At 39.6% G+C, this 13,647-nt stretch overlaps 1 protein-coding gene across 7 annotated transcripts in view; it reads left to right on the top strand.

The window, feature by feature from the left end:
• The window catches only part of PWWP2A (PWWP domain containing 2A), a 50,921-nt gene that overhangs the window by 26,430 nt on the left and 10,844 nt on the right, over positions 1–13,647 (top strand). For 2 of the 7 annotated variants that reach the window (XM_059417285.1, XM_059417277.1), the window contains exon 3: positions 9,154–11,347. The exons of 2 other annotated variants lie outside the window; for them this stretch is intronic. In XM_059417285.1, coding sequence (XP_059273268.1) covers positions 9,154–9,167 — 14 coding nt within the window. In that variant the 3' untranslated portion in view covers positions 9,168–11,347. Of the gene's footprint in view, positions 1–6,668; positions 6,789–7,448; positions 7,606–9,153; positions 11,348–13,647 lie in introns of those variants that run through there. 3 more of the 7 variants (XM_059417279.1, XM_059417281.1, XM_059417278.1) reach the window with 3 other exon arrangements.

Below are 13,647 nucleotides of genomic sequence, written 5' to 3'. Positions count from 1 at the left end.
GGATGGTGCCATGCCAATGGCCAGGAGAAAAAACAGTGAAGCTGAATCAGTTACTGTTACTTGGTTCTGAGTTAATAGGCTCTTCATATTCTGTATCTACAGTTTGCATATACTCACAGTATGCCTTCACTGCACAGACTATGTAGAATTAAAACTGAAACCTTTTGGGGTGCCTGGGTGGCTCAGTTGGTTTAAGCGTCTGCCTTCAGCTCAGGTCAGGATTCCGGGTCCTGGGATCAGGCCCCATGTCGGGCTCCCTGCTCAGTGGGGAGGCTGCTGATCTTCTCTTCCCCTGCCTGCCTGTGCTCTCTCCCTGTCAAATAAATAAAAATCGTAAAAAAAAAAAAAAAAAAAAAAAAAAAAAAGCTTTAGCAGTTAATATGCTCTTGTGCTCTTTTGAATAAAGGAATAGAAAGTTTAAAGTCCTAGTGGTATAGATACTTTCTGTATTTTCAGTTTGCTAGGATGTTGTGGTGGCTCTACAATGGATAGTTGACACTAAGATCAGAGAGACAGCTCAACTCTTTGTTTAATCTTTGCTCAAGAGACTTAATATTTATAGACTCAAGGATTTTTTTTTTTCCTTTCCTTGTGACTTTAGGTGGAAATTTCTTCCTGTCATATTAATAGAACACTAATTTTTTTTGTATTTTAAGAAGTGTTAAGAGCACCTAATATACAATTTAACTATTTCAACCTTTTTTTACAAAGTGTACTGTTCTGTGTCATTAAGTACATTGACATGTTATGCACCTGTCATCATCCTTCTGTCTGTAATTTGGCTTTTGATAGAAATCTTTTAAATTTGGGCTGATGGGGTGCCTGGGTGGCTCAGTGGTTAAGCCTCTGCCTTTCGCTCAGGTCATGATCCCAGGGTCCTGGGATTGAGCCCAGCATCGGGCTCTCTGCTCAGCGGGGAGCCTGCTTCCCTTCCTCTCTCTCTCTGCCTGAGTTTCTGCCTACTTGTGATCTCTGTCAAATAAATAAATAAAATATTTTTAAAAAATTAAAAAAATAAATTTGGACTGATATTGTTCTAGAAGGTATTTGGAAGTGAAGTCACAGGAGTGTTTTTCTTGGTGAAGCACTGTGATTGGAACATGCACCTGGGCTGCCTGGCTTCCAGGATTCCTTTATAATCAGCTTGCAGTCCTATGCAATGCTAATGGCACCCCATTTTCTTTCTTTCTTTCTTTTCTTTTTCTTTTTCTTTTTTTTTTTTTTTTTTAAAGATTTTTTATTTACTTCGCAGAGAGGGCAGAAGTAGGCAGAGTGACAGGCAGAGGGAGAGGGAGAAGCAGAGTCCCTGCTGAGCAGGGAGCTCAATGTGGGCCTTGATCCCAAGACCCTGAAATCATGACCTCCTGAGTTGAGGGCAGACACTTAACAGACTGAGCCACCCAGGTGCCCCATGGCACCCCATTTTTAAGAACTGTAACTGCTTCAACTGCCTCTTGGTAAAATTTTTAGGTGAGTTAGTGTGATTATATTTGCCAATTAAAGTCTCTTATGAGTGGATTTTAAGTTAAAACCATCCCCTCCCAGTAACAAAAACAATTGTTTTGGGCAGCTTTATGAACACGGAAACCACTTAAATTACTTTAGTAATGGAATGAATTAGCTTCCAGAACTTACTACACTTGTGTATTTTTTTTTTTTGCCGTATTTTCAAATTTGTGTATTGTTTCTCACTTTTTTCACTTTTAATGTCAGTATAGTTAACAGAAAACAAATATTCCTTGATATAAAATTCTAAGATTATCTTTAGATGACACTCTGGTAGGAAATGCTAAATTGGTTTTTTTAAAAAAGATTTTATTTATTTGAGAGATTACACAGAGAGAGAAGCTGACTCAGAGCTTGAGCCCAGGACCTGAAACCATGACCTGAACCAAAGGCCAACGCCTGACTGACTGAGGCACCCAGGCATCCCTAAATTTTCTTTTTTTATTTTAAAACTTAGAGCACGAGTGTGAAGGGCAGAGGGAGAGAAAAGAGAATCTCAAGCAGACTCCATGCTGAGCACAGAGCCCAACTTGGGGCTTGATCTCATGAGCCTGAGATTACAACCTGAGCTGAAACCAAGTCAGAAGCTTGACTGACTGTGCCACCCAGGCACATACCTTAAGTTATTTTTATATCATGTCTTTAAGTCCATCTTGGGATGGATCATGTTAAATTTTAATGCATCTAATCTCTGGGGAAAAAAAGTAATTGCTTAACCTGAATTTTCTTGTAGATATATTCTAGCACAAATAAAGTTTGGTTGTGGGAGGTGTATAGGAAAAGAAACATGGACTCAAAAATTATAAGGACTTATCAGAATGCTGAGTTTCTGAGTCAGATTCTCATTTTTCCACTGAATAAGTTAGATGGCTTATAATACCTTGTTGTCTAACTTATGGGTCTTCTCCTTTTGGACACTTTTATTTGTGCAGCAGTTTCTTAAAACTTAGATGTTGAAAAAGAGAAGTTAAAAAATACCTGGTCTTAACTTGGTTTATTTATTTATTTTTTAAAAAGATTTATGTGTTTATTTGTCAGAGCACAAGCAGGGGGAGTGGCAGGCAGAGGGAGGAACAGGCTTCCCCTTGAGCAGGGAGACCAATGTGGGACTCCATCCCAGGAACCTGAGATCATGACCTGAGCTGAAGGCAGAAGTTTAGCTGACTGAGCTACCCAGGCGCCCCTTAAAACTTGGTTTAAATGTGAATTAAAATGTTCTTCAAATTCCTGATAGTTCTGTAAGGCCTCATTAAAAATGAAAACACAGCCATATTTTAAATATGGAATCTTCCCTATATCATAAAAATGTAACAGCTTCTTACTATTGACTTAGAAATCTAAGTCTTAATCAGAAATTATAATTTAAAGCTCAATTTTTTCTACCCTAGGGCCTTTATCTAGAAGGAAAACCACATATGCCACAGCTAAAGCTGTTACTATCACACTTTTCCCCTTTTCATTTAAACTACAAACTTATAATGTGTGTCAAATTTTAGCAAAGCATTTTAAAAAGAAATGTGTAAGATAACTTTAACTTGCAGTGTCCCTCATTAGTTCTCTCCAGCAAAGGTTCACTTAAAAGTTACTTTCTGAAAAAGAGGGTGCCTGGATGGCTCAGTCAGTTGTGTCTGCCTTGGCTCAGGTCATAATCTCAGGGTCCTGGAATTGAGCCCTGCCTCAGGCAGCCTGCTCAGCAGGGAACCTGCTTCTCGGCCACCATCTACTGCCCCCCCCACCTCCCCCGTTTGTACTCTCTCCCTGTGTCAAATATATATATATATATATTTTTTTTTAAAGATTTTATTTATTTATTTGACAGAGATCACAAGTAGGCAGAGAGTCAGGCAGAGAGAGAGGAGGAAGCAGGCTTCCCTGCTGAGCAGAGAGCCTGATGCGGGACTCGATACCAAGACCCCGAGATCAAGACCTGAGCGGAAGGCAGAGGCTTAACCCTCTGAGCCATCCAGGCACCCCTGTCAAATACATTCTTGTTGTTGTTGTTTTTTTAAAGATTTATTTATTTATTTATTTGACAGAGATCACAAGTAGGCAGAGAGGCAGGCAGAGAGAGGGGGGAAAGCAGGCTCCCCGCTGAGCAGAGAGCCCGACTCGGGACTAGATCCCAGGACCCTGGGATCATGACCTGAGCTGAGGGCTCATTGAGCCACCCAGGCACCCCAATTCTTTAAAAAAAAAAAAAAAAAAAAAAAGCTACTGAAAGAGCCTAGAAGGGATATAATTTTTCCCTAGTAAAACAAAGTTTTTTGCTTGCCTGGGGAGAATGTTTTTGGAGGAATGTCAAGGTTCTCTTGTTGAGTGTAAAATGCAGAAATGGATACTTAGGAGTATATAACTTGCCAGTGACCAGCAAGTACTCCAAACTAGGCTTTTATTGAACAAAGAATCTTTTTTTTTTTTTTTTAAGATTTTGTTTTTAAGCAATCTACACCCAATGTGGGGCTCAAAACACACAGCCCTGAGATCAAGAGTCGCATGCTCCATCAACTGAGCCAGCCAGGCGCCTTGAGCAAAGAATCATTCTTTCTCACTTTTTAGGTACATGGTTGAAAGTACAGGACAGGGTCTTGAGCCAGATTTCTTCCTAGATTCAAGGGAAGATTTGGATCTGTGTCTTACAAGCTAGCTGTGTGATCTTGGGTTACTTCAATGTCATCCTCTGTGATATGGGGAAAATAATAGTAGCTTGTAAGGTAATTGTGAGAACTTAAATATTTAAAGCAGTATATGCCTAGCATAAGACCTAGAGAAATAACTTGCTACTGTTGCCACAACCACCACTTTCTGTGTGTGGCATAGGAATTTCATCCTGGTAGCTTTTATCTTTGTGCAGCATATACTCCTTATGAATGAAAAGCGTTATAATGTATTCTTATCTGAGATTACAATAATTGTAGTAAGATTGTTCATAAATATCTAGAAGAATGCATTAACTTTCTCTGGCATTTGTGGAGGTCATGGGGATTATAGTGAAGGGAGAACTATATTCACCTCCTATTTCAGCTCTTGCCTCATTTGTTTATGTAATGCATAAACTCCAATCTATTCCTCTACTGTTTCTATTCTTCCTTATGCCAAGCACAGGGCCTGACAAAGGAGAAATGATGTCTGCCTGTGAATGAATGAGGAAGAGTAACTGGTTTAGACCGTTAAATACTAATGATGAGTTGCCATCCCAGAATTCTGCCTGGCTCATCCCACATCCTTTCAGAGGCAGGAGATGTATCTGCACTGGTGGTGCTCAGTGGAGTGGAGGTCCTCTTAGGAGAGCTTTACAAAGGGATCAGAAGCACACAGCTATGCCTGTCAGTCTTTAAGTTGCATAAATTAGCTGATTGGTACAAATGCTGTATTCCCTTGGGATCCTGGTGTTTTTAGTGTTGTTTTGCCAAGTGGCAAAAAAAATGGATATTAAGTTGAACATTCCTTTTTATTGTTTATTGCTACTGGTATGATTGAGTAGATTGTTTTCACATGTTAGAAGGGAAATACACATTCTAAGGCCTTGATCTTTGTGCATTGTGGCCATATTTTCTATAAGGTAGTCCTCTTTACCCATTGCTCATTTTTAGATGCTGTTGATTACAAGCATATTATTGCCACCCCCAGTTTAGTTTTTATCAAGGAATCCAGCAGGGAGGGGCGTCTTGGTAGGCTGGGAAGAACTATTGAAACCTTATTAGAGTAAGTGGTTAGAAAAATAGCATGAGGGCTAGAAAACCAGAATGAGAACAAGTTGCATGATACTACATTGTATTGAGGGAAAACTTAAAAGAGTGTTTGGCAAGATAACAGGTACATGTCGGTAATCTTATAATCTGAACTCCTCTTTAGTTTTTAATGCTGAATTTTGCTCTAAGAGCACGACTTTCTTCCTTTTTTTAAAAGATCTATTTGTTTTAAAAGATTTTATTCACTTAAGAGCGAGAGAGAGAGCAAGCGAGCACTAGTTGGGCAGAGGGAGAGGCAGAGGGAGCCTGATGTGGAACTTGATTCCAGGACTTTGGGATCATTGCCTGAGCTGAAGGCAGCTGCTTAACCGATTGAGCCACCCAGGCCCCCCCATCCCCCCAAAGAGATTTAGAATGATCGTTGAAACCTAGCAAGTTTTACTTATGGAGGGAGAGGTTTGAAGTTAAATTGTTTCATGCACTCAGATTACTTTTTTTCCTTCTGTGATTGCTGCTGGGTTACAGTTAATAGTCTATTTAAATATGTAAGATATACTTACGTGGTATATTTAAGTTTTCCCATGAACAAAAGGATGAATAACCTCATTAAATCTGATTTAAGAAAATTGTTCGGAGTTAAAATTCAGAAGTAATTATTTTTATAGATCACGTGTATGAGATTTCTTTCTCAACGTCAGAAAAGCCTTTTAAAAAAGTTACAATTATATGTTACTGTTTTTGATGTACCTTAGTATTCTAAAAATAATTATTTCATTATAAGGACTACAAATCCTCTAAATCAGTGATCCCAGAGTTGACTACCCTGATGTGAATTGTTTTTACTTAAAATAAGGGAGTAGGGAGTAAGGCGACAAACAAATTATTCTTTGTATTTGAAGTCTCTGTTCTGAAAGCCCAAGTGAGAAAGCTTATCTTGTCAAGCTTATTGCAAGCAGGTACTGTCTCACACAGGAAGGTCAGGCCCTGAGTATTTGCAAAGCAGACAAGGATTCAGATATTTTCTGGTCATTCTGCAAGAATAGGGTCTTTGAGCTTATTGATGAAGTGATTGACATGGACAAGGATGACAACTTCAGCCGTCGCCATGTATTGAGAAGATCAGGACCACTTCAACCCTAGCTCAGTGGTTGGCTAGAAGGAATTTTTTAGCTGGAACATCATGTGGGAGTTAGCATCTTAGTGTGGACCCCCCAAGGTGTTTTGCTGATGAACTGACTTGTGCCAGAGAGTGCCCTCTCCTGGCCAGTGCTGGTGTGTGCACACACCTCAAGTCTGTTCTCTTTAGTAACCCAAGCTTCACTTCCTGTGAAGTCAGCAAGTTATCTGGAATATCTTCAGCATGAAATTTCAATTGCATTTTGGTCTTATTTTTAAAAATTTTTTTTTGTAAATGGATTTAAAAGAACTCAAATGACTGCTCTACTTTTGTTAACTTGGTTTTTTCTACCATAGGTCTCAACAAATGGCAGCTATTACATCAGACAGTGACGAGTCCTGCTGCTCCCTTACAGTGTCTGACAGACCACTGTGGATTCAGACTGGGAGCATTGAAGTTAACAGTGAGACGGGCAGGTCTGTCTGTGTTAAGCCCTGCCACAAAGTGAAGAGGGCATCATGTCATCAATCATTCTGAAGTAGATAAGGCTAGACCTGAAAGAATTCATTGGTTCTTTTTCTGTAGTTTTCATTGACCTTGGTAGCTGGGTGTACCTCATGTAGGTGACAGTTTTAATGAGTGAAAATAACTTTCAATTGTGCTAAAAAGAAAAAATAGTAGAGCCAGCCTCCTGTGAGCTTCTGTGAAATGACAGTTTTTCCTAGGGTGCTAAAAATTTGGTATCAGATTGTAGAACTATGTCAAATAGCAACTGAGTCTCCATGAAGTCAAATAGTGGATTTCTTTATCTTTTCACTATCTCCGTCTTTCTTTGTCACTTTTATATCCACTTCTTAGTCATTCTTAATGTGTGTATATATAAGAATATATATATATCCATATATGAATATATATATATATATTAGTGAATTAACCTTAAAACCATTGTCATTTACATAAGAAAAGTCAAAACTCAGAGGGGCTGTAATCTTTTTCTTTAATAAAGTGCATTTACCAAGACCTCTTTGGATAGTGTCTTAAAGTTTATTTTGGGCTCTTATACTGATGGAAAGGTTTAAGGATTTCTGCTGTGCTGCTTTTGAACTTATGATCTCTTTTTGCTTCCTTGAATTAAGGCTATTTAACCCTGTGGTGTTTGCAGCTAGCGAAGAGCCACGATTGGGCCTTGACACTACACAGGAGCTGTAATTTGCAAGCTGGGTCAGAACGGCACAGTTGGGATCAGAGATTGAGGCTGGGAGATTCTGGACTCTGAACTGTACTCTAGAGATGGTAGCTACCCTTATGATTTCTTGAGAGAATGGTGTTTTAGTTCTCTGTACCTCTTGCAGGAATAGAAAGACCTCCTTCGACTCTGGGCTTTTTTGTCCACTTGAATAGGCCTCACTAAGGTTGAAGCCAAATACTGTGTCATAAATAGAAAGAAATGGAATTATGTATGGGATTGGTTGTTTGGTTGTTAACCTTTTTTTTTTTTTTTCCTTTCAGTTTACTTCCAAAGTTCTGTGTGGGTCTAAAGAGTATTTTAGTAACAGTTTTAAAAAGTAAACGTTTCTTAGTTTAATATCAAATTTAAAGGTGTTAAGCATTCTGTTTCTTCAGAAGCAAAGATTATTCACCTTCTTTTCTGATGTGTGGGGTATTTACAGCTAGCTATTGCCTGAGAAAAACATGGCAGAATGCCCTGTTACTGTGTTTTATAGGCCTTGATCCAGTAAGTCAGGAAGGCAACCCAGGAAGCTAATAGAAGATCAAGAGTTCTAGCAAAGAATGGCAAAGACTTTTGAAATCTTTGGAAGTTAAATATTGGGAAGGATGGGGGTGGTTTTTCTTTTTCTGCATTCTGTGTTTATTTTGTCAGTTATTACTCCACTGAACATGCCACAGATCTTTGGTTTAAAAATACACTTGACCAAAAAAAAATCATCATACTCTCTACGATCACTTCTTTTGGAATTTAAACTCTTATTGGCACTTAGTTTACTGGAACCGAGAGGCATTAACCAAGGATGATAGAGGATTGCAGTGGGGTTCTTACCACTTGGTATTAAAGGGAAGTCGATAACGCTGGGCAGAAATTCCGGTCATGCTGTCTGGCAGTAATTTTTCTAAGCCTTGTCCTCTATAAATGTTTTGCTCAGTCTCGCTTCCTGTTGGAGGTATGGTAAAGAGAGCCTCTGTTCCTGATCTGGTGTGCTGGTGTAATAAGGGACAACATTGGTCAGTCTAGTGTACAGAAGTTATCTTCGAGTAGCAACATGGTGCTCTGGATGCCTTCTGGTGTGTCTACCTTGGGGAAGGCACCCTCCACCCCCACGTTTGCTCTTTGTACATATGCAGATGGTACGGTCAGCAGCTGATCCGTGCCTGGCTTGGTTTCGTATGTGAATCGGCTTCAGCCTGTGGGCAGCCTGTGCTTGGAAGGCCACTGGCGCTTCAGAGCGGCCATTGGCAGTGGCGCGGACTTCCAGAGGTGAATGTGGGTGCCGGGGCGGAAGGGGGTGGGCAGCATGGAGACCCTCACTAGGCAAATCTTCATCAACAAGGATTTTTAAAAACCTCAAGTGCAGCTTGACTCTGTGAAGGTGACAACAGTTTTATGGTGGAATTTGGCCAGTTGTACTTTGGAAATAAGATGAATGCTTCTGCTGGTCTAGAGTGGAAGTAAACTGTCTTTTCAAATGTTGGTTAAGTTTAGCTGATTTTAAGAAACAAGTGTGACCCCATAAATAGGGCTGGATTTAAAGAACGAGGACATCATTTTTCTCTTATTTACTTGTGCTTAACTACATTTTCTTCCTTTTCTTTACTGTATTTCAGCACAAAGACATTAGCAGGATGCTGGTTTCATGGACCGGTCCCATAATGACACCACACCAGAGCATCAGGACTGAATGACATTGGAGACTCAGATTTTTAAAGCTGCACTAAGAAGTTAATGTTAAGGCAGTGGTTAAAACCAACAGTCTATAAAGGGGCACTTGCAAATTTTGCTATATGAAACTGAAGAAAAGGTATTAGGGGAATATTTTATAAAAAATAAACTGTTGCAATAAGTTATGCATGAGAGGAGGAGAAAAGTGATACGAAACACGCAGAGAACTCACTTGAATCTTACGTATCAAGAATCACTGACCGTAGCTTTTTCTGAATGTGAAGTTCTTTTCAGTACAGTTTGGACAGGCCTAAAAGGCATGGGATGAAGACAGAGATGCTGAATTATTTTTTAAACTAAAATTTTGTGCTTTCTCCAAGGTTTTGTTAATCCATTTAGATATGAGCAAAGGTATTTCTAAGATGGCTCTCCTGTGGACACAGCAAGTGTCATAGCTGCCAGGCGAGGCCAAGGTCTCCTTCAGGGTACCAGTGGAAACAACAGGAAAGATTTCCTAACATCCTACTAAAAGGATGGTGAAGTGCCCTGCCCCACCCCGCAGAGAATTTGGATCTTTTCTTTCTTCAATAAAACAGGGCTGTATTATCTTGAATATACGTTTGCTTGTTAGAACATATTAAGATGTATTTATTTGCCACCAGTATTTAACATTTTGTGCACATTTTCATAACTGCATTCTTACCTTTTAAATTCTGACTCAAAGTGGATAGGCTAGTGTTGACCTTAGAGTGAAAGTATGAACTCTAAGAGCTAGTTCTTAATTCTACTGTGGTGGAAAGGCTTTTTTCCTGAATTTTGATCTGGACCTCTCTCATGGAGAGCCCTTCCTTCCAACTGCAAGATACCCTCCCAGGTGTCAGGTGGGACTTGACCCTGGGAACAAGCAGTAGGAACAGATCCATAAAGAGCTTTCATGCATGGAACATGAATTCTTATTACTGGAGACCATAATGTTTTTCTTGTCTTTGGAAAATACATATTATGAAAAACCTTAATTTTTCTTTTTAATGAATGGAAAAACTTTCATGAGGAAAACAGATGGACCTATTAGTACTACATTTTTAAGGCATTTTATATTTGATGGTGCCGTACTTTTAATAAAACTGAAGTTTTTTAGTGGCAATACGGATTTATTTTTTAAACCAGAAAGATAGACCATATTGACTACTTAATACAAAAAAAGGGGGGGAAATGCCAAAAAATAAAATACAAAATTCATTTGAAGCAACATAACAGATAACTGAGCATTTGGCTCAAATTATCTGTTAATTTTCCATAATCTTACTGTATAGGTTTGACCCACACTCAGGATTAAGAAAAGGTTCTGAGTGAGAGCTGGAGAACATCTCATACACCTGACTAGGACTTGTTTTTACAACTCAAAAAGTAAAGGAAGACAGTCTTCTAGTGAGCTTAATACAAATTCTAATTACATGGCAAGTAATTTAAAGTTTGGAGGACATTCTAAAGTCTTTTGGGAAATCTTCATGAAGTCATTATACACATTTGATCAAATCTGAAAACGTCAGCTCAGGAACTGGAGCAGCAGGGAGCTCTAAAGATTACATGTAGCTCTGTGGCCCCTCTTCACGGCCCTAGGGCTTAGGGTGGAGTCCATCTTGTTCTTTCTGAGATCGAACACCAGCAGTACCTTTCAGGCTCACTTCAAGAATCATGTAACTCCACACCACGGTGACTGTACAATAATGAAGCTTTAGGATTCTTTGCGCAGTGATGGAAATGACCGAGAATAAAAATACAAAGGCAAAACCTGATCTCTCCCAATTCTTATAAGTTATCTAAATATTTTTTCTCATGACAAAATTCTCAAAGGTGTTTTGTTATAAACCATGTTTTCGTTTTTTAATAAATGAAATTTGGTGGTATTTAAGATCTAGACATACCATGTTGCTGTTTCACTTTTTCATTGCTTTAGTTGCTTAATATTTAAGCTTTGCTCCATGCTACCTTTGTCTGTATTTCAAATCTTCACAAGCCTATTTCATTTTGTAGACTTGAATGACAAAAGTTGTTTCTCATCTAAAGTATGCTAAGACTTAAATGTTAAAGAATGTTGTGTAACATTTATCCAATAAAGTCTTGATTTTTTAAAATTTAGTTATTTAAAAACTTTTGTTTACTTTTTAGGAGTTAGGTTCTAGAGCTCATTATTTTTTAACTATTAAGTTTCAGTCACTAGTTCTTTAGGGAGTGGCTGTAAGTACCATTGCTTCCTTTGGAGAACAGCCTGTTTTTCTTTAATCCTTGGAAGATTTTTAGGGGACCCTCCACGATCAAGGAGTAGAGGAATGGTGAAGAGTTTTATTAGGATCTTGTGCACAACATGACTGTTTTCTGATGGAAACAAATATGCTACCCTTCAGAGCTGGATGTAATTGAGCAAATATCTACTGGTATGTTTGTTTCAATTTTTAAGATGTCCTTCCCTTACAGATAAATGGTTGCTTCTTTAAAAGCCCAGCATGTCCAATGTGTTTGAACAGAAACACTACTATCAGGAAAAAACGAGCCTCTTAAAACCTACCAGACAGCTGAGATTTTTTTTAGACTGACCCCAAAACTTAACGTTAGTGTGCTTCCCCCGCACTGCACCCCCATTTGAGTAAAGCAGGCCTTTCGAAGGCTGCCTCTTACTCCAGAGTATACATGGAGTCTTTATTCTCGCAAACATTATCCTATTTCAGTTTATCTAAAATGAGTATAAAAAAGGAGGCCATTGGAATCTGGCTCTGTTAGTATCCTTTTCCCCCTCAGGCTTCCTAGTAATGAAAATGGAACTAGAGAGAACCAAGGTAGATGATGTGCACATTATCCAGAAGGTCTCCACAGGACACCCACCCTGCCCCAATACACTCCTGATCGTGTTGCATGCGTGTGTCCCATGATGACAGACACACCTAACAGGAGAGGGAATGAGGGATGAGACCCATGGCTACAACTTGGGATCTTTCTGGGGCTATCTTCATGTAAGAAAATCTAAGTTTGGATTCCTGCCCTGAAATCATGTATGGAATGTGTACCAGTAGCTTTCTGGATTGTAGAAAAAAGTAAGCTGTTTTCCTTTTATACCCGATAACTCATTTCTCCTCTTTCAAGTAATGACTGATTCTTCCCTCAGTGCTTTGAATAGAGCACACTGTGTTACCTTTAAGCACACCTTTCTCTAGTGATGAACATCACAATGAGATTTCATGGTCTAACAACTCCTTTGCTGATATCAATAAGGTAATGATCCTGGAATGAAAGAATGTACTTCAGGAATACTGTGCCAGAGAAAGAAAGAGCTGGCCAAACGTCGTGGCTAGGTCACTGTACTTAAGAATACTTCTAAGGGGCGCCTGGGTGGCTCAGTGGGTTAAGCCGCTGCCTTCGGCTCAGGTCATGATCTCAGGGTCCTGGGATCAAGTCCCACATCGGGCTCTCTGCTCAGAAGGGAGCCTGCTACCCTCTCTCTCTCTCTCTCTCTGCCTGCCTCTCCATCTACTTGTGATTTCTCTCTGTCAAATAAATAAATAAAATCTTTAAAAAAAAAAAAAAAAAAAGAATACTTCTAGGATTAGCCCTGATTTCCTTGTGAGGCACATCTGTCCAGGCAACCTAACACAAAGGAAGCCAAGTTGAGCTGCTGATATTAAGAGCAGGATGTTTCTATACAAATGACCTGCTTCTACAGACGTGGATTTTAACCCAAGTTCTACCAGTTACCTTCCTGACACCATCACACAGCCACACTGGCCCAAGACAGGGAAGATGGAATTTTTGTACCATAAATGAAATGGTCTAATCTTAATATTTGAATTTTGTCTATAAGCTCAGTGCCCAATTGCTGTGGCTCCTGAGTGGACAGCTCAGACCTGTGATCCAAAGAAGGTGAACTCTCAGCAGTGTGAAGTACCCTGAGTAAAGGAGTACCTGCTGTGTCACTGTTCCAGAAAAGCACAGCCAGGGGCTCCAGTAAGACAAAGCAGCCTTGCAGAAGACAGGGAGGGAGGGGATCCTTCACAGGTTTAAATGGAGCTCCTTTAACACCTGTGGAGAACAAGGCAGGCTGGAAACACTTTTGTAGCAGGAGCTGAAGCTCTAACTCCTGGTTTCTGATGCCAACTCTGCCAATGGCAAGGTCTAATCCGTGTCACACAGCCCCAGGAAACTACCTGACCTTTCCTCCCACTGACTGTTATGAAGTACAGTTGCAAACGGCGCGTTCTAATTTGGGGTAGTCAAACTATCCCTATAAAACAATGTGGACTTGAGACCAAATACCAGAGACCGTGCACTAAAGCCTACGTTCTTTAAAAATATAACCCGTTCTCCCCACTTCACTCCATTCCCTGTCTTCCCATTCCTGGCTTCCTTGAGGATTTCTGTCTTTAGTCTGTTTGAAGACTTGACTGTGT

Source organism: Mustela nigripes, chromosome 12 (genome assembly GCF_022355385.1).
Source record: "Mustela nigripes isolate SB6536 chromosome 12, MUSNIG.SB6536, whole genome shotgun sequence".
Classification (NCBI taxonomy): Eukaryota; Metazoa; Chordata; class Mammalia; order Carnivora; family Mustelidae; genus Mustela; species Mustela nigripes.
This window is presented reverse-complemented; position numbering and strand designations above follow the sequence as displayed.